The sequence below is a fragment of the Homarus americanus genome, unplaced genomic scaffold, assembly GCF_018991925.1.
Source record: "Homarus americanus isolate GMGI-L3 unplaced genomic scaffold, GMGI_Hamer_2.0 scaffold26351, whole genome shotgun sequence".
Classification (NCBI taxonomy): domain Eukaryota; kingdom Metazoa; phylum Arthropoda; class Malacostraca; order Decapoda; family Nephropidae; genus Homarus; species Homarus americanus.
In genome coordinates this window covers 6,217,686-6,242,910 of record NW_024724368.1, presented here as the reverse complement: position 1 = coordinate 6,242,910, position 25,225 = coordinate 6,217,686, and the positions used below count along the sequence as shown (strand labels likewise).

General features: G+C 43.8%; 1 protein-coding gene across 1 annotated transcript in view; it reads left to right on the top strand.

The window, feature by feature from the left end:
• Positions 1-19,054, top strand: part of LOC121864231 (fringe glycosyltransferase-like) — a 48,687-nt gene extending 29,633 nt beyond the window's left edge. The window contains exons 2-9 of the mRNA XM_042363277.1: positions 1,981-2,029; positions 4,518-4,620; positions 6,774-6,921; positions 7,590-7,675; positions 13,893-13,963; positions 15,615-15,709; positions 16,230-16,312; positions 16,649-19,054. Coding sequence (XP_042219211.1) covers positions 1,981-2,029; positions 4,518-4,620; positions 6,774-6,921; positions 7,590-7,675; positions 13,893-13,963; positions 15,615-15,709; positions 16,230-16,312; positions 16,649-16,703 — 690 coding nt within the window. The 3' untranslated portion in view covers positions 16,704-19,054. The remainder of the gene's footprint in view (positions 1-1,980; positions 2,030-4,517; positions 4,621-6,773; positions 6,922-7,589; positions 7,676-13,892; positions 13,964-15,614; positions 15,710-16,229; positions 16,313-16,648) is intronic.
• The last annotated feature ends 6,171 nt before the right edge of the window (positions 19,055-25,225 follow it).

Below are 25,225 nucleotides of genomic sequence, written 5' to 3'. Positions count from 1 at the left end.
CGGCTGGACACAGATTAGGGAGTCATGGGGAAGGGAGGAACTGGGACGGAAAAATACAGCATTACTGTTAAGCCAAGTCGATGCGTGACGATCCTGGGTACGTTACAGTGTTCCTCACTTATGTAATCTTTGTAAACTACAGCGAGATCTTCGAAATTTATTGTTGTTATCTATGTAATTTACGCTGTTAATCCATTGCGTCAACCAATCAGGACGAACTTTCAGCGACCAATCAGCTCACCGCGAAACTGAGGTTGGTGAAATAACCATATTTAAAGAAAAAAGTACAACCCTCATCCATCACAACAGTTATCAGTACGACTTAACTTTAAACAAAACCTCCAAGTACAAATCTTTTACTACATTCTTGGAACTCATAAAAGTTCCACCGTCACACCAATTCCTTCGGCCTCCCCACCACCACCACCTGACGGTCAGTACATGCCAGCACGGTAGATCACTGCCCTGATAATACAGGCTACGTCTTGGTGGCTCTGGCGGCTGGTTTTGAGGCGCTAACAGTGTGGTAATTGGCAAGTGTGTGTGTGTGCCAAGGATGGTGGTGGTGGGCCACATTCCTGACTCGTGTAATGTTGACATTCTCACAGCGACCACCACCACCAGCCTGACGTTGTCTCCTCATATCGACGTCTCTGGTATGTGTGCTGCTATAATTAGTAGTTCCTGTCGGTGAGGTTCATATACCAGTAAAAAAAAATACATAAAAATAACAGGCGTCTGACATCTGTACCACTTAGATTCATTAGATTTTGGTGTCACTTGTTTATTGAATTGTAACTTAAGCTTCGTGGACGACTCTTGATATATTCCCCTGTGTGGCTCTGTTTTCCCCCGTGTGGCTCTGTTCAGTCAGGATTCATTTACCAACACAAGGCTAAATATAGAAATAAAACCACTAAGTCTTGTTGGATTTTAGTTTCATTTTGTTTTTATAAAGTTTGATTGACAAAAGAATATCTTGATGGTCTTGGCATGTATATACGTTCTTGTGGTTACTGTTTCATGTTACGAAGGCTTCGGTGTCATCCTGAAAACAGATCTCAGAAAGTTACGCCACTGAGACCTTTTTTTTTTGGAGGGGGTGTATTGTCATCACCTGTTGTGTGGCAGATGAATGATGTCTGGCAGCTCACTATGTTGTCGTTGCTGTTTTTTTTAGTTACTTCCTCCCAGTTTCTACATCTGTCTTTATGTTTCTCTCTTGTTTCTCCCGTTATTTGAAGTTTCTGTGTTTACTTGATCTACCACGAGAGAGAGAGAGAGAGAGAGAGAGAGAGAGAGAGAGTGTGTGTGTGTGTAGGCAGACGTTATGCTCTATAAAAGCCTCGCATGACGTAACGCCCCGGGTGCCAGGCGGGGTCGGTGTCAGGTGTCATAAATGTGCCACTCTGGCTTGGATTCCATGAACCACTGCCACCATGACGAATGTTGTTTTTTATCCATGTTTTGCTGCCCAGAACATACGAGTGTGTGTGTGTGTGTGTGTGTGCCTTAACGCCTTACGGTGGTAGAAATGATAATTAACTTAAGTATGAAGAGTAATATTAACCTACAGTAGTATGAATAAACATTTAGAAATTACTTAACATGTGCAACAGCTAAAACAACTATCTGTGCATACTTTGTGGGAAACACTATAAGACCATGGACGATAAATTTGGGTATATGAGGGATGTCACTAGTCACACGTAAAATTTCGGAGCATATCGACCCCCCACCTGCACAAGATAGTTGTTTTAGCTACTGATACATAACAATAATTAACATGTAGTGATGGGATTATAAAGTTGGTGTGTAGTTGACTCTTAATAAACCTAAAAGCTATTTGTCCTACCTAATTAGATATACAACACAGGTACAGTAATACCCATGAGGTGACTGTATCAACAAGATGGTCCCTTAACCTAGATGTTAAATACAGACTTTCATTTGATCTAACGACCAATTTCTTCTTTCCAGACGTGGTTCTTCACCGACACAGAAGATGGCGAGTACTACCACAAGACAGGTGAGTGATGACATGAATTACCTGTTTGTTTACCTGAGTTTACCTGAGTCACCCTTTAAAAGAGATATTGGGGTCATCATGAGTAGAAAGTGGGAATCATCACATCACTGCCAAGTTATGTAGATATTAATATGTAACTGGTTTGAGAGAGAGAGAGAGAGAGAGAGAGAGAGACTTAAATAATCCTTAAGAAATTACTATGTATGATGCAAGGTGTCATGGTTTGAGTGTGTCGACGAGGAGAATGTAACACACACACACACACACACACACACACACACACACACACACACACACACCGAAAAAACGTACATGTGCGTGGTGTAGTGACTTGATCGTGTAGTGTACGTACGAGGCTAAGCAACATGAGAGGGGTAAGGTGCTGTCATTAGTGGCGCGTTTACTGCAGGAGTGTATGACAACAAACTGTGGCTCCATGTGGCGGGGTGTTCCCTTACTCCTGCTGCTGCTCTCTCTCTCTCTCTCTCTTTCTCTCTCTCTCTCTCTCTCTCAAACCTCCGTCATTCTCATTATCATCTTTATTATCGTCACCATCATCACCATCATCATCACTACTACTACTAAAACCATCATTATCACCTCTACCAATACCGTCATCATCACTATCATCATTACCAACGCCACGGCCATCACTATCATGCCACTACCAGCATGACTTTAGCACCACTGTCCACCACTATCACTCTTTCATTAATTCTCCAGTCATCAGCGCACAAGGTCACTCAACACTCATTATTAACTCTCGTCACTATCATCACCATCATCTGTTACTCTCTTACTACCACCTGCTACGTCTGTCACCATCACTACCAATCACCTCTCTCTTACGATCACCATTACTATCACCATCACTTGTTACACTGTCACCACCACCATCATATACAACACCATCGTCATCATATAGCAACTAGCTATTTCCTTTTGTGCCGCTGATCACAGGATGAGTATAGGGTGCACAGTAAACTCGCCGCTTTACGTGGCCAAATTAAAAATACCCAAATCACAGGTATAATTGTTTAAGGAAAGGTCGAATTCTAACATGACTTTCACACCACTGCCAGCTCACTGTCATCACCACCATCATTACACTGTCATCACCATCATCACATTGTCATCACCATCACCACACTGTCATCAGCAGCACCACACTCTCATCACCATCATTACACTGTCATCACCATCACCACACTATCATCACCATCACACACTATCATCACCATCACACACCAGACCTCACCATCACCACACTACCATCACACACTAGATCTCACCATTACCACACTATCATCACCATCACACACCAGACTTCACCATCACCACACTATCATCACCATCACACACCAGACTTCACCATCACCACACTATCATCACCATCACACACTATCATCACCATCACACACCAGATCTCACCATCACCACACTATCACCATCACACACTAGAACTCACCATCACCACACTATCATCACCATCACACACCAGTAGTCTCCGCCGTCACTGGTAAAGGTCAGACTCTCAAAGGCTCAGATGATAAATTAATCTCCTTAATTTAGTCTAATAAGAACACCTTCAGTCTCACTCAACGACTAACACTACAATGGCGTCGATAATACACTGAGACTCTACCTTAACCCACAGTTAGAGGGGAAACCAACGTTAAGAATCCCTGAGCCAGTTAATGAGGACCAAAATAACCCCAGGGATCACCTGAACTTTAGGCACCCCAGGGATCACCTGAACTTTAGGCACCCCAGGGATCACCTGAACTTTAGGCACCCCAGGGACCACCTGAACTTGCCAGTTAAGGGGAGAAAAAACTTAAGAATCCTTTAAGTCAGTTGATGAGGTTAAGATGGCGTCAACATAACACCGAGACTGTAGGGTGTAATGTAATGCCTCGTCCTGCCAACAGTTACGAGGAAAAATTAAGACGAAGAAAAATCCTGAGTCTGGGATTGAATCATTATGAGACAACATATCAGTGTGGGAACCCAGATGGTGGAGTGTTGTGTTACCGTGTGGTGGAGGCTAGTGTACGGGACCACCACCACCACCACTACTACGCCCTCACCACCACACAACACCTGATACACAACCTACAGTAACCACAACACTAACCACAAAGCCTCTACCGTCACCATTACCTTACACACTATCGGATACACTGTCATTACCACCATAGCTACTTCTACTCTCAGGATTTACACACACACACACACACACACACACACACACATCATCAACCTAACATCCTCATCACCATCAACACCCCACCATCACCCTAATTACTCATAATAGAGCCATCACCATCAACACCTCTCCATCAACACCAACACATCATTACTTTAACCTTCCCACTCCCTCTCACCCTCTCACTCCTTCTCTTGGCGTCAGCACCACCTGCAGAGCCTGGACATCATCAACAACAAAAATTAGTGTAACCGGGTTTCCTCTCTCTCCCTCCCTCAGGCGGTCACCTCGCTAACACCAACTGCTCCGCCTCCCACAACAGACGGGCGCTCTGCTGCAAGATGGCCAGCGAGTTTGATGCCTTCCTTCAGAGCAACAAGAGGTGAGGAGAATCTTGTTGTCCACGTGATTAAATGTTGTTTTCTTTGTCTTCCTTCTTCTGGCTTTTATCCTTTTCTCTTCCTCCAGTTCGTGTCTTTCTTCAGAACCTGTCTTTGTCTCTCCTCTAGTCCCTGTTCATGTCTTTGCCTTCCTCCAATCACTGTCTTTGTCTTCCGCCATTCCCTATCTTTCTGTGTCTTCCTCTAGTCCCTGTCTTTGTCTTCCTCCAGTCCCTGTCTTCATGTGTCATCCTCTACCTTAATCATTGTCTCATTTAAGATATAATTACCTATTCATTAACCTCAACTCCCTCATTACCTATTCACAGTACAGGTTAATGACTCCTTTATAATGTCGTTGTCCTTATCATTGTAATATTTTCCTCTAAGTCTCTCTCTACAACCATTGGACGACTACACTGACGGACACGAGTTAGTGAAGGGGATGTTATAGGTTTTATAAGAAAGGTGTACAGGGTGTTAGTCAGGGTGTAGTGTTGTCCTTGTGTGTCAGTCAGGGTGTATTGTCCTCCCTGTGTAGCTGTCAGGGTGTACTGTTCTCCCTGTGTATCAGTCAGGGTGTATTGTCCTCCCTGTGTAGCAGTCAGGGTGTATTGTCCTCCCTGTGTATCAGTCAGGGTGTATTGTCCTCCCTGTGTATCAGTCAGGGTGTATTGTCCTCCCTGTGTAGCTGTTAGGGTGTATTGTCCTCCCTGTGTAGCTGTCAGGGTGTATTGTCCTCCCTGTGTAATGGCTCGTGGGTACATGAGCCACAATAAGAGTAAATACAGTAATGGGGACGAAGGTGAAAGCCTCAGATACGACCATCATAATAGTGTAGTCAACCACCGGGAGGGGGGAGCGTGTAAGTGCCTTCACCCTCTCGCTGAAGGTAGGCGAGGCCGTCGTTCCTCTCCACCAATCACACGTTGATATAATTTCGGGTCATAATTGAGATTGGTGGAGGATGATGCAGGAGAATGGTGGAGACTTCACTAATACTGAGGTCAGGGAGACAGTAGCAGTGTGAAGGAGTGTTCCACGCGGCCCACAGAGAAAGGGTTGCACGTTCAAGTGGTCCTTCACACCTTGACGTCATCTCATTGGGTTCTCCATTCTTATCTTCAGACTTGAGACAATTTATTCTCAGGCTTGAAGTGAAGAATAATAGATATTCCACGACAGTTGTCTCACTATTAATCTTAGTTGGAAGTCAGCGAAGCGCGACGAAGCAGAAGTCAGGTTGATGGGGCCGGGACGAGTGAGTGTGGCCTCAGGGTGTACCTGGGGCAGCATCTGAACAATGGCGGCGCTGCTCCTCCACCACGCTCTTGTAGGTGTCGTCTGTGACCACACCTCCCTGGTCCTGCCTCCTCCCTCGTCACATAATACAGCCTATCATGTCCACACGCCTCAGTAACAGTAACAACAATAATCGCCAAACTGTGACTTAAACCCGTCACACTAACCTGAAATTCAAGAAGTACACAATGTGTAGCAGTGAGAAACACGCAACATAATTACCGACATCCTGGCCAGGTGTGCAGTTGTATTAGGCTGTGAGTGAGAGTAATGGCGGGCGGGAGACCTGCTAATGACACACCCACTGTTGCACAGGTACTCAACACCAACACCACATCAAGTTTTCCTCGTGTGCTCCGCTTGTATCAATCCAACACTCGTGGACGGGCGGCCAGTGTTGTCACCCTGGCTGTGCTGTGGGCGCCGCCAGGTGTGTTTCCCGGGCCCACTTGGCTGGTCTGGGTAAACACTTGACTGGAGGCAGCGGCTGTCACTTCCTTTGGCGCATCATGTTTCTCGCTGGACAGATGTTACGAGTTCTCGAGCTCTCAAATATTCTGTATAGTTACACCCGCGTGCGCATATATATATATATATTATGGTCTAAACTCTGAGGTTTGTCTTTTACCATAAGCCCTGAATTGCGCACAATATTTACACTGCAACACAATCATGTACGCTGACACACCTGTACACTAGGCAATAATAATTACCCTTTTTTTCCACCAGTGTCGTCACTGACCTCACTCTGACGCAGCTGGTGGTAGTGCCGCTATGCAGACAACTCTTATTCCCTTTTTCTTCCTTCCTCATTCACTTACTCACTCACCCTCCTCCATCTCTCCTGACGCAGGTGGTGGTGCCACTTCGACGACGACAACTACGTGAACGTGCCCCAGCTGGTGAGCACCCTGGCAGACTACGATCCCCTGCAGGACTGGTACTTGGGCAAACCCTCCATCCGCGCCCCCCTCGAGATCATCAACAGGGACAACGTCTCGGTGAGTACCTCCTCCGTCAGTGTAATATAGATGTAGGGTGAACAACAACATATTGACCGGCTGAGCTTTTCAAGTGTTACGGCTCTCTATAGAAGGTGCCTCACTGGGGGCACCTGAAGATTAGACACTCCAGCTTATTTCGCCTGATGATTAATCACCCTAACCTAACCAAGCCATACCTAACCTAACCCCTCCAGGTAACACTGAGGTAATAAGGTGAGGCTAATCTTCAGGTGATCCCATGATAAATACTGTACATTTATCTCTAGACAATTATTAAGTAACTAAGATTATCATCAAGACTAGTGACTGCTTCCTTCTCTCTGTGTGTTAGGTTGAGAGTCACTGTTTATGTAGAAGGGAAGAAGAGAGGAGGAAGATAAAGGTAGAGGAAGAGAGGCAGAGGTGACAGCAGGATGTTAACGGTTAAGGAGGAGGAGGAGTGAATGATGGGGGAAGATAACTGTACAAGGAGGAGGAGGAGGAGACAATGCATAAAAGAGAAGGAGGAATAAGCATGACAAAGAGATATAGCAATAGCTGTAGTAATGTTTTAAGCAGGAGAGAGAGAGAGAGAGAGAGAGAGAGAGAGAGAGAGAGAGAGAGAGAGAGAGAGAGAGTGTGTGCGCGCCAGACGTGACTAACCCTCACCTGTCTTTCACCTGCAGCAGAGGATCTCTTTCTGGTTCGCTACGGGGGGCGCCGGTTTCTGCATCTCTCGCTCCCTCGGCCTCAAGATGATGCCTATCGCTGGGTAAGTTTCTCACAGTCTTTTGTTTTATCTTTTTTTCAGTTACCAGTTAATGTTAGTATCTTACCAGTTAGTGTCTCTCAATTACCAGTTAGTGTTAGTGTTTTCTCAGTTACCAGTTAGTGCTATTATCTTTCCAGTTACCAGTTAAGGTTACATTCGTCTTTCCAGGTATCAATTTCTGCTATACAGTTACTATTTCGTGTTACAGTCTCTTCTCCTGTTAACCAGTGAACCACCATTCGTCTTACCAGTTAGATATTCAACTTCACATTCTTTCTCCACCCTCCAGTCAGTCTCACAGTCTCTCCATAACCTGCTCACCAGTTTCTCTTACAGTCTTTTCTCATTAAATGGACAGTCTTGCAGTCTATCATCATCAACCACTCACTTACGTTGTGTATACCTCTACCAGTTAGTTTTCCAGTCAATACCTACCTATATACCACGTGGACCACCAGCCAGTTACCAGTTACTCTGCTTAGCTTCCCGACCGAACAGTCACTCCTTTAGCCTTGTGTAATCCTCAGTTATTCTCTTCATATATCAATAATTTTTCATCTGGTCAAGGATTCATGAGACCTTTTACAATCCTTCTTTCTCAATGTGCCTCTTTCCATTCACCAATCTCTCTGCTCGTCATAGTTTCAAGGATCTCTCTCTCTCTCTCTCTCTCTCTCTGTCTTCCCTCTTTTATTGTTGTGTTCTATTCCTCCTCCCTCTGTTAGTCTTCAGAAAGTCAACATTGTGGATACTCTGTTTTTATATAGATTTAATAGACGGTAAACATGTGATGGGACGTTCGATAAAAGGTTTAAGTGTCTATAATATATCGATTTATAGAGCCATAAGCCAGGGATTAAGAGGCAGTTTGATCTTTAAGGGAGAAAAAGCCGCATTTCTCAACACCTTCTGTCTCCTGCAGGTAAGTCTCGCAAGATCTCACCCGGGAACTATAGTCTCAGTGGATTTTATACATTCTGGTGGATTTTCTTCCCCTGAGTTAAGATATGAGCGTAGCTACCAGACTTATTGTAGCTAGAACACAATCTTTGATTCATAGAGGATCCCTACGTTAAAAATTTCCCTTTTATATGTGAAAGAAACAATGATGAATTTTCAAAATATTCGTAAGATTAATTTTCCTCGCCTCACCTGGAGACGTGAGAACACACCTTGTTCACTAAGGATATGATACAAAGATGGTGGCTGCGATAGATACGCTGGATGATATATATAACTCGAGTCTCGTTGATAATCATGTAATAGACTGAGCACGTGTTACTGCCGCACCTCTTAACCCCCCCCAGCACGTGTTACTGCTGCACCTTTAAACCCCTCCCTCAGCACGTGTTACTGCCGCACTTAAACCCCCTCCCCAGCACGTGTTACTGCTGCACCTCTAAAACCCCCTCCCCAGCACGTGTTACTGCCGCACCTCTAAACCCCCTCCCCAGCACGTGTTACTGCCGCACCTTCTAAACCCTCCCCAGCACGTGTTACTGCCGCCGCACCTTCTTAACCTCCCAGTAACACCGACAAACTTTCATCTCCTGCAAAGTTTTATATCACAGCAAATGTAACAAACCTGTTTAATATTCAGTGTTACCAAGTATACCTCTCCACCCACCTCTTATTGCTCGGTTACTGAGGCTTGCAACATGCACCAGGGCATACAGCCTTGAGAAACGCCTATTGTGTTGTGTATGTTGCAAAGGAAAGACCACTCATCCCACGGTGTTGTTCTGGCAAAAAGAGGATTTCAACGCAGCGTAGTTAGCCATCCGCATCAAGAGTGAGGGGGTGGTGGGGGGGAGGGGTGAGCGTAGTTAGTAGTGACCCAGGAAGAGAAAAGGAGTGTCAGGATGTCAGGAAAGGGTAAGGGAGGGGTTAGTGTGGGAAGGAAGAGGGAGCTCTAGAGGGTAAGTGTGGAGGGGAGAAGTGTGTGTATGTGACAGTCAACAGGTGGGAAGGTGTCAGTGAGAGGGGTGTGTGGGTGGGGGGGAGTTATTGGGGGGGGAGAATGGGTGGGTGTCAGCAAGAGGAAGGGGGTGTGTAATGGTCAGCTGGAGGGAGGGGGGAGGAATACGTGTTAGGGGTCAGGGGGGGGAGGGGGTGGGGATACTTGCTCACCTTGGCACAGAGAGGCATGTTGTGGACAGGTAACACGCGCCACACACACACACACACACACACACACACACACACACACATACACACACTCATTTACATGTACGTCGTTCCAATACAAGGTTACATAATAGTGTAGTGAGAATGACAATGTTTATGCATTAAATTATCGAAACTCTGTAAGTTAGTGTCTTGTGAGGTGCTTCCGGGGTGTGTGAGTAATGAGCGTGTAAGTATTGTAGCGTGTAAGTATTGTAGTGTGTAAGTATTGTAAATATTGTAGTGTGTAACCTTAGTATTGTAGTGTGAGGGAAGACTGTAGTTTACAATAACCTACATCATTCTATAGATATTTACGTACAATACCATTTATCATCCTACAGTAGAGTAACTGTTTACACCCTAGAACTTATAAAATATTCCACCCAATACCTCTATCATCCTAGGGTTAGTTAGTATACATCACCCAAGACTCTGATCATCCTGGAATACAACAACTTTTTTTATCATCCGAGATTCCATAAATCATAATTACCTTAATCATCCGTATATCTGGAGTTAGTTATCTGGTAAAGGGATGATAATTACACCTTAATTATCCTTTCCATCATACGGTTATATCTTCACGGTCATCTGCTAGCTGGGTACAGTACTGGAGAGAGAGAGAGAGAGAGAGAGAGAGAGAGAGAGAGAGAGAGAGAGAGAGAGAGAGAGAGAGAGAGAGAGAGAGAGAGAGAGAGAGAGAGAGAGAGAGAGAGAGAGAGAGAGAGAGAGAGATATTCTTGGAAAAATTTAATGGATATAATTTTGTTGCTGAGTTCAGAAATTAACATACCATGGTGTTAAATGTGGGCACTGGGTTTTAGTAATGAACTTTGGGGCTAATTTAAGACATCTGGTATATATAAAACAGTGAATGATGGGAAGAGAAATTAATTGTAGTCAAGGGTTTTGTAATGAATTTAAAATAATATAAACTTAATTGTTTTGGAAGAGTTATTCACATAATTATAAGATTAATTTTAGATACTGGTTTAAGAATGACTTTAATATTAACTAAGAATAATATTAAGCATGGTGGTGAGGTATGCGGGAGGACCTGCTCTCCACCACCACCCAAAAGCATTAACAAAAATCTGGTGATGTTCCTCCAGTAAAGCCTCAAGATAATCCTTTGTGGTCGGCCCCGCGTGTCACAGCCAGGCAAAAAAAACATCCCAATATGATCCTTAAGATCAAACACAATAAATACAAAAATTCCCTGTCACGGTCCTCTAGTTCCAGCGGCTTAATAACACACAAACGTGAGCTTTAAATGCCAATGCAATAAATGTAAAAATTCCTTGTCACGGTCGTATATTTCCAGAGGGGAGATGTTTTGGGGGAAAATCATCTCTATAGTAACATGGTATAGCGTTAACTGTTCCCCGGCGGTGACTCGTCAAGGCCTCCGGGACTCTACCAGGGAAGAGTGAATCTTAGTAAAGGAACACGGAAGGCTGTGTGTCGGGTGTTGAGGAGGAGCAGGTGTTAGGTGGAGGACGTTGGCTGTTGGGGCCCCAGGAGAAACACTTCATGGTCGTTCTATACTAGAGTCTCACTGGAAGGGAGGAAACTCGGTTAAAATAATCAAGAGAACATTGTTGTCTCCGGGTGATGTAGACAACGTTCTTTTGCTTCTACGTGCGTGCGCATACACACCACACCGTTTTAACGCGCACACACGCACACGCACGCACACACACACACACACACACGGAAAACTCAAGTCTGGGTTATATTTGTCCACCACTCACCTGCCTCCCACCTGCTGTTCCATTCCTCCCCTCCCTCCCTTCCTTCCATCCTCTTCCCCTTCTATTTGCTTACCATCCCCCTTTCTATCTGCTCTCACCACTTGTCCCATTCCATCAGCCCTCCCGTCCTATTGACTCTCCCCTCCTTCCCTTCCCTTCCATCAGTTCTCCCTCCTTTCCTCCCTTTCTACCAGCCCTCCCCTTCCATCGTCCCTCTTTCCTTCCCACCAGTTCCTCTTCCATCACGTGTTGTTCCTCTTTACTCGTAGACAGAATTACGTGAATCATAGTTTCTAATTAAATTCTCTCTTATTATCGTTTATCACATTTTTCTTTGGTATATTTTTTCACCACACGTTTATCTGTGTGTGTGTGTGTGTGTGTGTGTGTGTGTGTGTGTGTGTGTGTGTGTGTGTGTGTGTGTGCGTGTGTGTGTGTGTCTCATCCCGCAGTTTGTGTAGCTCCATATAGACTTGAAAAAAATTAATGCTTTAGATGTACTGTATATTATTAGCACCATTGTTGACACTACCACACTATACCACACTATACCACACCATGTCACCAACCACACCATGTCAAATTACCCACAACCACACTAACCAACCACCGCCATACCATACTACACCCTCCACACCATACTGCCCACACGCCAGTCTCCTCCCTCTAATTTTACACACTCGTCCATTCCATCTACCTTCTTACCTACCTGTTCCCTCCCTTATGACCCCCCCCACCTCTTTCTTCCTCCTGCTCTCTTCCTTCACCCCTCCCATCTCTTCCTTCACCCCTCTCCTCCTTCACTCCTTCACCTCTCCCTCCCATTAAACAAACCAGAGACGTGAACCATGATTGATAATTCTCAACCTAATTAATTATCAAAACAAAAACGCCGATAAGAACATAAATGATGAGAGAGAGAGAGAGAGAGAGAGAGAGAGAGAGAGAGATTTACGGGTGAGGAATCAGACTAGAAGATAATGATTCGCGCGTGTGTGTGTGTGTGTGTGTGGCAGGTGAGTCATGGTTCTCACGCTGCTTCACGTAACTTACTCATTCGGGGAAACTCGGATGGTGACAGAGGAGGAAGAGAAGGAAGACAGAAAGAGAGAGAGAGAAAAAAATAGTGATGATGGGGGGAAGGATGGGGTGGTTGGAGGAAGGGATCAAGTAAGTAGAGGGGGAGGATGGGTGATTTCGGGCCAGGGGAAGGAGGAGGAGGAGGAGGAGGAGGGAGATCGCCTGGGGCTGACGGGAAGGAAATAGCATTGGTGGGGATTACGGTGTGTTGGTGGGAGGAGGGGTGTTGGTGGGAGGTGTGTGCTGGTGGGGAGAGGGGTGTGTTGGTGGGGGAGAGGTAAGTGTTGGTAGGGAGGGAGGTGGTGTGTTGGTGGGGGAGGGGTGTGTGCTGGTGGGGGAGAGGTGGGGTGTTGGTAGGAGGGGGGGTGGCATTGGTGGGGAGAGGGAGGAGGGGTGTTGGTGGGGGGGGAGGAGGGTGTGTTGGTGGGGAGGGGTGTTGGTGGGGGGAGGGGTGTGTTGGTGGGGGGGGGGAGGGGGTGTGTGCTGGTGGGGGGAGAGGTGGGTGTTGGTAGGGACGGGGTGTGTTGGTGGGGAGAGGGATTTGGGGGTGTGTTGGTGGGGAGAGACGGGGTGTGTTGGAGGGGAGAGGTGGGGGTGTTTAGAGGGAGGGAGGGGTACAGGGGAAGAGGAAGGGGGTGTGTCAGTGGGGTGGGAGGGGTGTGCTGGTGGGGAGAGGGAGGGGGTGTGTTGGTAGAGTGGGAGGGGTTGTGCTGGTGGGGGAGAAGGACGGGGTGTAAGCAGGGGAGAGTAAGAGGAAGGGGGGTGTCAGTGTGGGAGGGAGGTGTGTTGGTGGGGAGAGGGAGGTGTGTTGTGGGGGAGGTGTACATTAAGAATTCAACATTGAGTTAAATTAGTGTAGATTTATTATGTTAGGTTAATTAGGTGAAGAAAAGTTAGGTTAATTAGGTAAGGTTAAGTTAGGGAAGATTAACCTTTGTTAATGTTGTTAGCTTTACCTTAGGATTAACTTATCATTACGTCACTTTACAGTTAATCTTTTAATTGTGATTTAATGTGTCATCGTCTGTTATATTATCTATCTCTCTCTCTCCATGTGTTTCTCTCTCTTTCTCTCACCATATTTCTCCCTCTCTCAATCACTGCCCCCCTAGCCACACCTCTCTCTCTCTCTCTCTCTCTCTCTCCATCTACGGCTCACAATGCGCCTCCCTATTATAGCATCATATTGACCCTGGTTGTCTGTCTGTTGATAGAGGCGGCAAGTTCATCAGCGTCGGGGAGAAGATCCGGCTACCAGATGACGTCACCATGGGCTATATCATAGGTAAGTCCTGCTCTGTTTACCTCCCTCCCTCTCTCTTCCTCCCCTCCCTTCTCCCCCACTTCCCTTATGGTGGATCTACACCAATACAACGTTGGTAACATGTGTTAGCAACTGTGTTATCAATAATGTTGTAAAGACTACATGAAAATGTTATCAACAATAGTGTTGGAAACATTATTGCCAACATAAATATATCAAGTAAACTGACTGGTGAGAACTATGTGATTATTTTACCTTTCTTTCCAACAATGTTGGCATCTTTTATCCAGCAAGTTAACACCAATGTTACTAACATTGTTACGTTGGTGTGGATCCACCCTTAGCTTACACCACCACGCCCATGTTAACCTCTTAGGTCCACAACCCCTTATTCCTCCACTAGTAAATCTGACCTTATAATCAACTGTGGTTTAGTTATTTTTTGCCTCTCCCCCTCCCCTCCCAGTCTCCATTGGCAACTCAGGAGATTAAGCGAAATTTGATGATGTTCAGATGCAAATTTTCGCCTCAGGATGTGTAAATATTATATCCTTGTCTGGCCATAACTTACTCCCTCGACAGTAGATAACCCTCTCCCCCACCTCCCCTCCCCCCTCTCCCCCTCCCTCCCTCCCCTCCCTCCCCCCTCCACCACCAAGTAGCTGTGTCGTGTCGTAACTCGGTGCCTCAACCTGTGATTAAGTCCCGTGTTACTTACTCCTTTATTCTTGAACATAAAGGTGAAGCCTTGAACAAGATAAGAGTACAGATTAATTTACAACAGTAGAGGCAGCGGGTGTGTTAACAGGCCTTCTGGCCGTGTACTTCTGACTCACTGTACATGAAGTAGATGTTTTAATTTTAGTTCATTGGACTTTTAAGTGATTAAAATTGCTATTCATTAAAAGCATCGAAGCATCTGAAGTTTAGACCCCCAGATTATTTCAGTTTAAAATGAACGAACCAAACGCTAAACTAATCTGTAACCTAACCTGGCCTATTATTACCTAACCTAACCCGACCTATTATTACCTAACCTAACCATACACTCAAATTTGGTTGTTTGTAGATTAATCTCTTCAACCTACAGTATCTACACCTGTAAAAGAGGAGATTACGTAGAACTGTTAATTAAATACTGTTTTATAAAGAACTTGACCTTGTATCTCAGTCACTAAGACACACGAATAAACTGTAACTACTATTTCGTGTTTAGATGTTTGTTATAGTTAAGGCTTAATACAGTGGTCTATTGACTCTTTGGTTATATTGTGCATAACGTTTTATACTTGTAATGTATTAACCACGGCCTGTACCTCTAATGTTCCCTGTATTAACCACGGCCTGTACCTCTAATGTTCCCTGTATTAACCACGGCTTGTACCTCTAATGTTCCCTGTATTAACCACGGCCTGTACCTCTAATGTTCCCTGTATTAACCACGACCTGTACCTCTAATGTTCCCTGTATTAACCACGGCCTGTACCTCTAATGTTCCCTGTATTAACCACGGCCTGTACCTCTAATGTTCCCTGTATTAACCACGGCCTGTACCTCTAATGTTCCCTGTATTAACCACGGCCTGTACCTCTAATGTTCCCTGTATTAACCACGGCCTGTACCTCTAATGTTCCCTGTACTATACTATGTCTCTCCTCCTGCCCCCCCACAGAGCACATGTTGCGCAAGAAGCTGACGGTGGTGGATGAGTTCCACTCTCACCTGGAGCCCATGAGGTTCGTCAACACCGACTCCCTCGCTAGACAGGTGAGTACACACACACCTTCACCCCCTCCCCCTCTACTGAAGGAGAGGGGGAGGAAGGTGGATGGGAGTGTTGGAGGGGAAGATGGATGGGTTGGGGGGAATGTGGAGGGAAGGGTTGTGGAGGAAGGTGGGAGGGCTGGAGGGAAGGAAGGTAAGATGGGAGGGTTGAAGGTAAGATAGGAGGGAAGGGAGAAAGATGAGGTTTTTGGCGAGACACAGAGAGAGATCATTTGACCTGTCCTCTCGGTAAGCTCCTGTGTTTGACTACCTCACACACACACAGGAGACGCACCTCTGTTTGGAGAGACAGACAAACAGGTGGGGAGGGGGGGTTGTTTACCTGGACCACGGGGAAAGAGAGTAGAAAGGAGGGAGAGAGGAGAGTGGCGGTCTTGCTTGTGAATGGCTCTCTCTCTCTCTCTCTCTCTCTCTCTCTCTCTCTCTCTCTCTGTACAATATCCAATATAGAAATCTTGTGAGATGTGTGGAGAACTAACGCGTGTGTCTGTGTGTCACTCAGGTCAGCTTCAGCTACTCGCAGTACGGGAGTGAGATGAACGTGTTGCCGATTGATGGTCTTGACACCCGCCTCGACCCCACCAGGTGAGTTGACAGGTAGCCATGAGGTCACAGGTTATTAGAGACAGGTAATGTTTGGAGGGCCATGGTCGCCAACCCTTAGATATGATTACTTGTCTATGCTTTAATGACGATCAGAATCAACAGGATGACTCATACTGATGTAGATTATGATGAACCTTTTATAGACATTATTTATCCATATCAACGTATCAAAATTAAAAAGTAAATAGAAATTAGTGTAAAAATATGTAATAATGATAATAATAATGACGGCCAAATAATAATGATAATAATAATGACGGCCAAATAATAATGATAATAATACTACTAATAATAATTTTTTCCCCCTCGTTGCAGATTGCTATCATTGCACTGCTTGTTGTTCCCAAACTTCAGCTACTGCGCCACATAGCACCGGAGGGAGTTAGCACAAGAATATTTAGATATGTAGAAGAACCGAGTGCTATAATCTCAAATTCATTGCTGTGATACTGGGTAGCGGCCCCTTGCTAGAGGAAGTAAGCAAGACGGCCTGTTGAGTGTTCAAGACGTTGGGTATTTTTTCCAAGCCGTAGTAACTGTTTCACCTCACAGTTCAATACAGAGATCAGGCCTTTCAAAATCGACTGGTAGCTGGTACTTGTATCCGAGTAAATTCTCCACAAGTACCAGGTGACTAGATGCTTCACAAATACCGGGTGACTAAATTCTTCACAAATACCGGGTGACTAAATTCTTCACAAGTACCAGGTGAAGTACTAGGTTACAGCCACCACTTCCCCCTGCGAGGTTGAAGAATCGTGTTGGAAGCCTGAGTTATTATCCACATTTTGGTCGTCAGTCTGAGGGTGTGGATCCTCTAGCCACTAAATTGTGCCGTAGTCCTCCATGATCTGCCAAGTTATAGTCAAAACATTCCTTCATCACGTGACACCATGGAGGGGTGGTGATCGATTCACTGCTCCTCAATATATACAACAAAATCGCTTATAACTCCATTAGGTTGTCTACTCGATAGCATTGTATCTTTCATCTAATGATCTTTAATAAAGTTACTCGAGTTGTTATGGATAGGAAGGACCTACTACGAACCTTCCTCAACTGTGAACAAAGAGTCAAAGACACTTACTCTCTTTATTAGTTAACTGTTGTGTTGCTCATCTCTAGTTTTAGGGAGGATCTGTTAGTAGTGGTATATGATGTGTTGGTTCACCCTCCCACAACCAAAATTATCGGTCTCATGTGGAGGGGTGACGGTATGGACCCCAGAGTATTGTACCAGGAGAGCGTGGCAGGGCAGGGTGGGGAGGGGGGCAAGGGAGGCGTGAATGGTACGATGTATGAAAGGAAGAGTATGAGAGATTATGGCAAGAGTGAATGGTCGACCATATAAGAGAGGGAGGGAGAGAATGACAGCAGTGATGTATGATAGCATGAGAGAGAGATAGAGAAAATAAGCCAGGTGTGAGTGGAAGAAGACATGAGAGAGAGAGAGAGAGATAACTACAGGGGTGAGTGGACGAGTGCACGAGAGAGTGAAAGATAAAGGCAGAATGTATTACTCATAATAAATCTGCTCATGAACAGAATTCATATATCTATACTTATATTATATATCTATATTAATTTTTAGGAGTTTTGGCAACTGTATTAATGGTCCCTGTTATGAGGAACTGAAGGTGATGATATAAAATTGACAAAAAAAAATACGGTAAGCCTGTAAGAAAACTGACTTTACCATCGAACATCTTGCCATTATGGGAAGCCGAGGCTCTCCTGGGACAAAAAAAAAGACTCATTGGTTGTACTGATAGTGAGTGGTCTTTTTAATCCCAGGATGGTGGTCGGCGGCTTCCCCCTATGGGACTTGAAGTACTGCAGAGTTCGCTCAATATTCTTCATTAAAGAGTGTTTTATGGTCTCTGGGTAAGTGAACACGTGTAATTAATGATATCATCTGATATATTTCCATATTCATTTCATAACATCAGGTTTTTAAAGTTACAAATAGCAGTTTTATATCTCCATGACATATAACTTCTAAGCAAACGTCGTCAGCTGTTGAACATATAGTTACATGTAATTTTTATAGTAATGTAACAGGTCTTCCACTTCCCCTAAACACCCCCCCCCCCCAGAGAATCATACACCCTCTATATACAAAAAAACCTATAAAAAAAAAGTCGATTCTCCTTAAAAAAAAAGACAATATACTGTATTCCAATGTAACTCCTTTGACAATCTCTATATATATAAGCTAGTCAGATGTACATTTCCTTTTTTTTTCTACAAGACGACCACTATTATAATGTTTCCCTGCACTGTGATATGTAGTGTGCCTTAGACGATCCGGGTCCACGATTCTCAGAGGTTTGTATGTTGAAATTTTTATCCTAACTGGATGTAAAATATATTGGCTGAGTTATAACACCAAATTACATGAAAATTACTTCAAAATTACACTGAGACTCAAAAATAACATCTAATATGGCGTCCAGATCACATCAAGACTCTACCTTCAGTTAAAGGACAAAATATTCAACATATATAATCTTAATGAATCAGGATCCAGACTTATTTTTAATTTTTATACAAAAAAAAATATGTAAAATTCTGATCTAATTTTTTTTGAAGATTCGTTTGATGTTGTTTCGATAATCATAAAATATTAATCGAAGAAAACAAACAGATTTTTATTGTAAATTTCTCAGATTATTGATATAGTTATTGTGTATAATTTGTAAATAAATATAAAGAACTGTTGACTGTGTGTTTGTCTACCCATGTTTATTCAAAGGCAAGAGATAAAGTTGAGAATAGATGCCCCCTAAACCTTTCCTCAACTGAAGACAATAGTATGAAAAGCTGGGAATGAACGATGAGAGGTAGAGGTCGCTCACACCTCACTCTGGTGAAGGAACAGCCCACCACCAAGCATAAACAATCTAAAATACCTAATAAAATGGACATTAACTTCAATCTGAGAAAAAAAACTGTTGAAATGTTATAAATGGTCAGGACTTTTGTGAAGGTCAGAAGCGTGTACACTTTAAGCAGATACCATAAAAAGAGGTTAAAGGTCTTTGAAATAAGTTATACTGACAGGAAAACAACTGAAGAAATACAGTAATAAGATTGGGACAAATTCAACAAAAATCCTTGAAATTTATAGAAAAAACAGAGAGAAGTAATAAGGGATGAAAGGGTAATAACGGACGTATGAATGAGGGAAGGAAGAGACCGGGATGGATGAAGGGAGTCCCCAGAGAGATACAAAATATCAGAGGATTGGACAAAAAAAAAGTGTCACAAACCGTTTAGAGTGGAGGACTGTGGTCGCCAACCCTCCGATATAAGGACAGTTACTACAGTACTTTAACTCAAGAAAACAATAATTAAACACAATAAAACTAAGCAAATCAAATTAAAAAATATATATATAATAAAAAATAACAGAAAATAAAGAAACACGTAAAAAAATAAGAAAAAATTATAATTGAATTTCTGACACAGTTCCCAGATAATTATCCCTGCGACCACTGTACTATCCCTGGGACCACTGTACTATCCCTGGGACCACTGTACTATCCCTGGGACCACTGTACTATCCCTGTGACCACTGTACTATCCCTGGGACCGCTGTACTATCCCTGGGACCACTGTACTATCCCTGGGACCACTGTACTATCCCTGTGACCACTGTACTATCCCTGTGACCACTGTACTATCCCTCCACTGTAGGACCACTGTACCATCCCCTGTGACCACTGTCCACCACTGTACTTTCCTGGGACCACCTCCTGGGACCACTGTACTATCCCCTGTGACCACTGTACTATCCCCTGGGACCACTGTACTATCCCTGTGACCACTGTACTATCCCTGGGACCACTGTACTATCCCTGACCACTGTACTATCCCTGACCACTGTACTATCCCTGAACCACTGAACCACTGTACTATCCCTGGAACCACTGTACTATCCCTGGGACCACTGTACTATCCCTGGGACCACTGTACTATCCCTGGGACCACTGTACTACCCCTGGGACCACTGTACTATCCCTGGAACCACCGTACTATCCCTGGGACCACTGTACTATCCCTGGGACCACTGTACTATTCCTGGGACTACCACTAACCTACACCACCTAAGTCAATGACCTCGTAACAGGTCATTGTAGTACTAAGTTAACCAGCAGCTGTCGTGGGTTGCCGATATACCTTACCAGCTGACCTTTAATGACCTCATGACCTCACTGGAATATTTATAGAGCTACTGACCCATCTACCTGAGAGGCCACATTCACTTGTTGGCTTATACAGTTAAATGTCAACTTTCTGTACTGTGTGTGTGTGTGTGTGTGTGAGTTACAGTCAATCCATGTAATCAGGTATTTCATGAAATGACTGGATTTTTAGTCAAATTGAGAAATGAATGTTTTAATCGGTGAGTGGTCCTAACCTAACCTAACCAAACTAACGTAACATTACGCTAGGTTTGGCTAAGACGTTTACCGCTTCTGTGACAGGTTATGCTGTTCCCTGCCGCTGTGACAGACTGACACGTTTCCTCAGTAAAGGTGAAGGTGACCCGAGCGACCACAACCACCGAGAGACATTCACTGATACTGTATAATGAAGCCAAGACTCAGAGACAACTCGCCAATGACACAACAATTACGTCTGTAAAATTATAATAACTACCAACGAGAACTTCACCTTTTTTACGTCTGTTGGATTACACCGAGGCAGTGACTGTTCCCTTAGACGCACCCCGGAGCCCCAAGCGTCCAGGTAAAGAATTGAAAGTTAATTGAGGATTTCTAGCGACTTTTTTTATATAAATTCTATCCGTTATTACTGTTGGAATGACTGTGGTAATTTTAGCTGAGTAAGTTAGTCCATTGGGTGTGGCCAGCGCTATGATTGGGTATGGCCATTAATAAAGTGGTTGGGTGTGGCCAATACCGCAGTGGATGAGTGTGGCCAACGCTACAATGAGTGGGTGTGGCAAATACTATAATGAATAAGTGTGGCCAATGCTACAATGAGTAAGTGTGGCCAATACTACAATGAGTAAGTGTGGCCAATACTACAAAGAGTGGGTGTGACCAACGGTGCAGTGGATGGGTGGGTGGGTGTGGCCACAAGCCGAGCCCCAGACAAATGAAGGGGCGTTGCAGAAGGAGTTAAAAACATGTTGTGTGACCATTACCATAACTCACGCCACCATAACTTGTACTGGTGACCGGGGTTAATGAGCTTCCTGGTGGTGGCTATTGTACAGTGAACATGAACAATAACCGAACACGTACATAAGCGCTTTCAGTGTACAGAACAATGATAGGTAATTCTCCAGTAGGACTTTTCAACCGAGTCTCAGGCTTTACAGAAGATCCTTTCAATACCACTCCGTCCTGATCCACCCAGAATTTGATTTACTGATTAAAAAAACAAAAAAAACACCACCAGTACCTGTGATTGGTTGAGAATCTGACCAAACACACTCGTCGGGGAGACCAAAACTCAGTGGCAATTTGTTAAGTGGACGGGACTGTGTTATTCATGTGATGGTGAAGGTAAAAGGGGTTCCTCTGACAGTGACGGTGACAGAGTGACAGTGAGAGGGGGCAATATGTGACAGTGAAAGTGAGAGAGTGGCAATAACAATGACAGTGACGGAGAGTGACAGTAACAGTGAAGAAAACAGATTGACAGTGACATAAATTCAAGTATAGAATGAGATACGCAGTAGAGTTAAATTAATCCCCATGTAGTGAAAGCATTATAAGATAGATGGTCACTTACTGTAGACATGAAGAAACATTACTAAATTCACTCAGCAAGGACTAACTCAACACAGAGACTAACGTGGATATAACTACAGTAGAAACAAAATAATACATTGGTCAAACTTTAAATTAAAACCCATAAAACAAAAGACGAAAAAAAAACCAAAACCAAAAAAAAATTATTACACCGGCAGCTTAACAAGACTCCAGAACCTGTTAGTGTTTCTTGTTTCTCTCTACATCTTCTACGTCATTGAATACCACAACAAATTACTTCTTTTTTTTTGTTGGTCTGTTTCTCTGTCAAGTACCCAGAGCCAGACGGGAGACGGATAATCACTCGAGGGAGGTCAAATGAAACTGTTTATCTAGCCAGAGTTAATCTAGATACAGAGTGAATAACAACAATCACAACAACAACAATAGCAACACTGTACATGTATCTCAAGACAAATGTTACATAACTCAGAGTTTCTTCTGAATTACAACAAGTTACATAATGTCAGATTAAATTGCTGCCACATTTTCAGACCTCTATATAATTTGTATTCATTTTTAGGGAAGGGTAGGGTAGGGTAGGTTAGGTTAGGGTAGGGTAGGTTAGGGTAGGGTAGGGTAGGTTAAGTTAAGTTAGGTCAGATTACCAAATTTTCATACATATTTGTTATAATTATTAAGTATTTCCTTTATGGCGATGCATCAAACTACATAAACATACTGACAACATAACTCCAATATGGCAATAGCTATAATGTCCTAACCTTGTGTATAATATATCCAAGACAACCTCTATAGCTGCTATACTACTACAAGGTCAAAGGTTAAGGTCACGTTCACATATATGACTATGTATATCCGTAGCATAACATCAGAATGACAAGTGCTATACACTGTTTATGCTTCGGGTATACAATAGACATATGTATAAGTGTTAGTACAGATATAAACAAAAGATGAGCGTTTCTAGAGCACAGGAAACGCGTGTTGTCCCCCCCAGGTCGAGTACACTTCGTTCTACCTGACCCGGGAGCTCCCTCTTGTTCAGTTACGTTTAAGGTAAAATTGGTGGGTGAGGGAGGGAGGGAATTCCGGATACGCTGATGAGATCTTACGATTAAAACTGTTACGGGTGATGCTGAGTCCGGTTATGCTGGCCTTCGGATAACTTGATTTTTCTAATACTTGTTCACCACAGTCGAATGGATATGAGTCGTTAGGATAAAGTTACTGGACTTGAGAGGTTATCTGAGTTGTTGGGATACATTTATAATAAGAAGTCATGTATTGAAATAAACTCCACAAGGAACTGTAATATAATTCACTTATTAAATTACAAAGGCAAGAAACTCATGTATTTTAAGTGTATAAATTAGCTGTTATCAGGGAAGTGTCTGTCTCAGTCAATGTCTGTCGTCGTAGAGGAATGTGTTCACGTATCAGAAGTCTTACACACATAAGATCTGTAAGTCACATTTTAGACCTAAGAACCCCCTCGTACACACACACACACACGGCAGGACAATGGCTGCGGTAGGGACAACATTTGGTAAGTCCGTCAGCCACCTTCGCGTGCAGCTTAAGCATGCAAATTGTAGTCGTGGCCCGAGGCAGCCCGCAAGCAGGAGCGAGTTGTTATTTTTTTTTTTATAAGTTAAGACAGTAAAGGCATTAGTGGGAGACGAGATTAGCACGTCGGTAATTCTGGAGAGGGTTGGGGAGGAGCGAGGCAGGGGTTGGTTGATGAGTCTCTAGCCAGCTACTACTTAAGTATCGTCGAGACAACAGAGGACTGATGGTTCACAAGAGTGATGCGTCACCTGAGGGTTGGTCCACACGGTCCACTTATTGTCTGTCCTTGTGAGAGGGTTGAAAGTCGTCTGGATGGAAGGTATACTGAGGTAGAAGTCGTCCGTCCACACCGTCCACGTACAGACTTGTTGAAGGAGACAGATGCTGAGCCGTCCGTGCAGAAGGTAAACTGACGTATTGAGTCTACCTTAGTAAGTTGATGACCGTCAGCTATACACAAGAAGATAAAATTCCCCCAATATCAAACCATCGTCGGAAAAAACATAAAATAATAATAAAAAAAATATATAACCCAGGGAGAACTTGAGTTAATAAGTTTCTAATTATGGACCACTTAAACTCCAGAGGCAAGTGAACAGATTAGTAGAGATGAGGAGTCAGTGAGTGTAAGTGGGCGCCCTCCTCGGTACTTCCACTTACACGTCATAGGGAGTTACAGATCAAGAGTATAAGGGGGCCTGTCTCCTCGTTACTACCACTTAAAACGACGTCGAGGCAGAAGTATAATTGAAGGGTAAGTTAATGGATGTTATTATGTTATGAGAGGGAAGCTCCTTTATTTACCAGTCCACGTCCGGGCGAGACATGACACTGGAACACTTCCCCAAGGCTGTAACGACATCTTGGATACACACTGACACAGTATATTTGTTCCATATATTTTACATATTCTCATGTCACTGGTACAATATGGGACAATAGTTACTAACTTATACACATAGCGAATCACCTGAAAGTTAAGCACCCTAGTTTAGTTCACCTACTGATTAAACACCTTAACGTTAACCTAATCTAATTTAACCTAACCACTCAGGTAGCATTGGGGTTTTTAATCATCAGGTGATATAAGATAGGGTGCCTAATCTTCAGGTCATCTCAATTGGATCGTGGCAGTTGTTAAGGTAAATGCTAATTGCACTCCTGGGGGGGGAGGGGTCACAGTACAGGTGGTAAATCATCGTAGAAATTAGATCATCAACAGGTGAAGGAATGCAGGTGAAGGTGGATACTTTAAGAGCTCTCAACTATTCCCTATATTTGGCAACGAGCGACACACACACACACACACACACACACACACACACACACACACACACACACACACACACACACACACACACACACACACGTAAATAAAATGCATTAAAGTGACATCTGTATATTCCTACCTGTGTTTATGTAATATACCTGTATCATGTACCACCTGTCTAAACCTCACTATGTATTATTAAAGTATATATGTCTCTTGGTGTTTTATTTCAGTGTTTTTTTGTTGGTTTAATTAATGTGTTAATTAGTGAGGTCGTGGTCTTATTCCTGGGTATGAGTC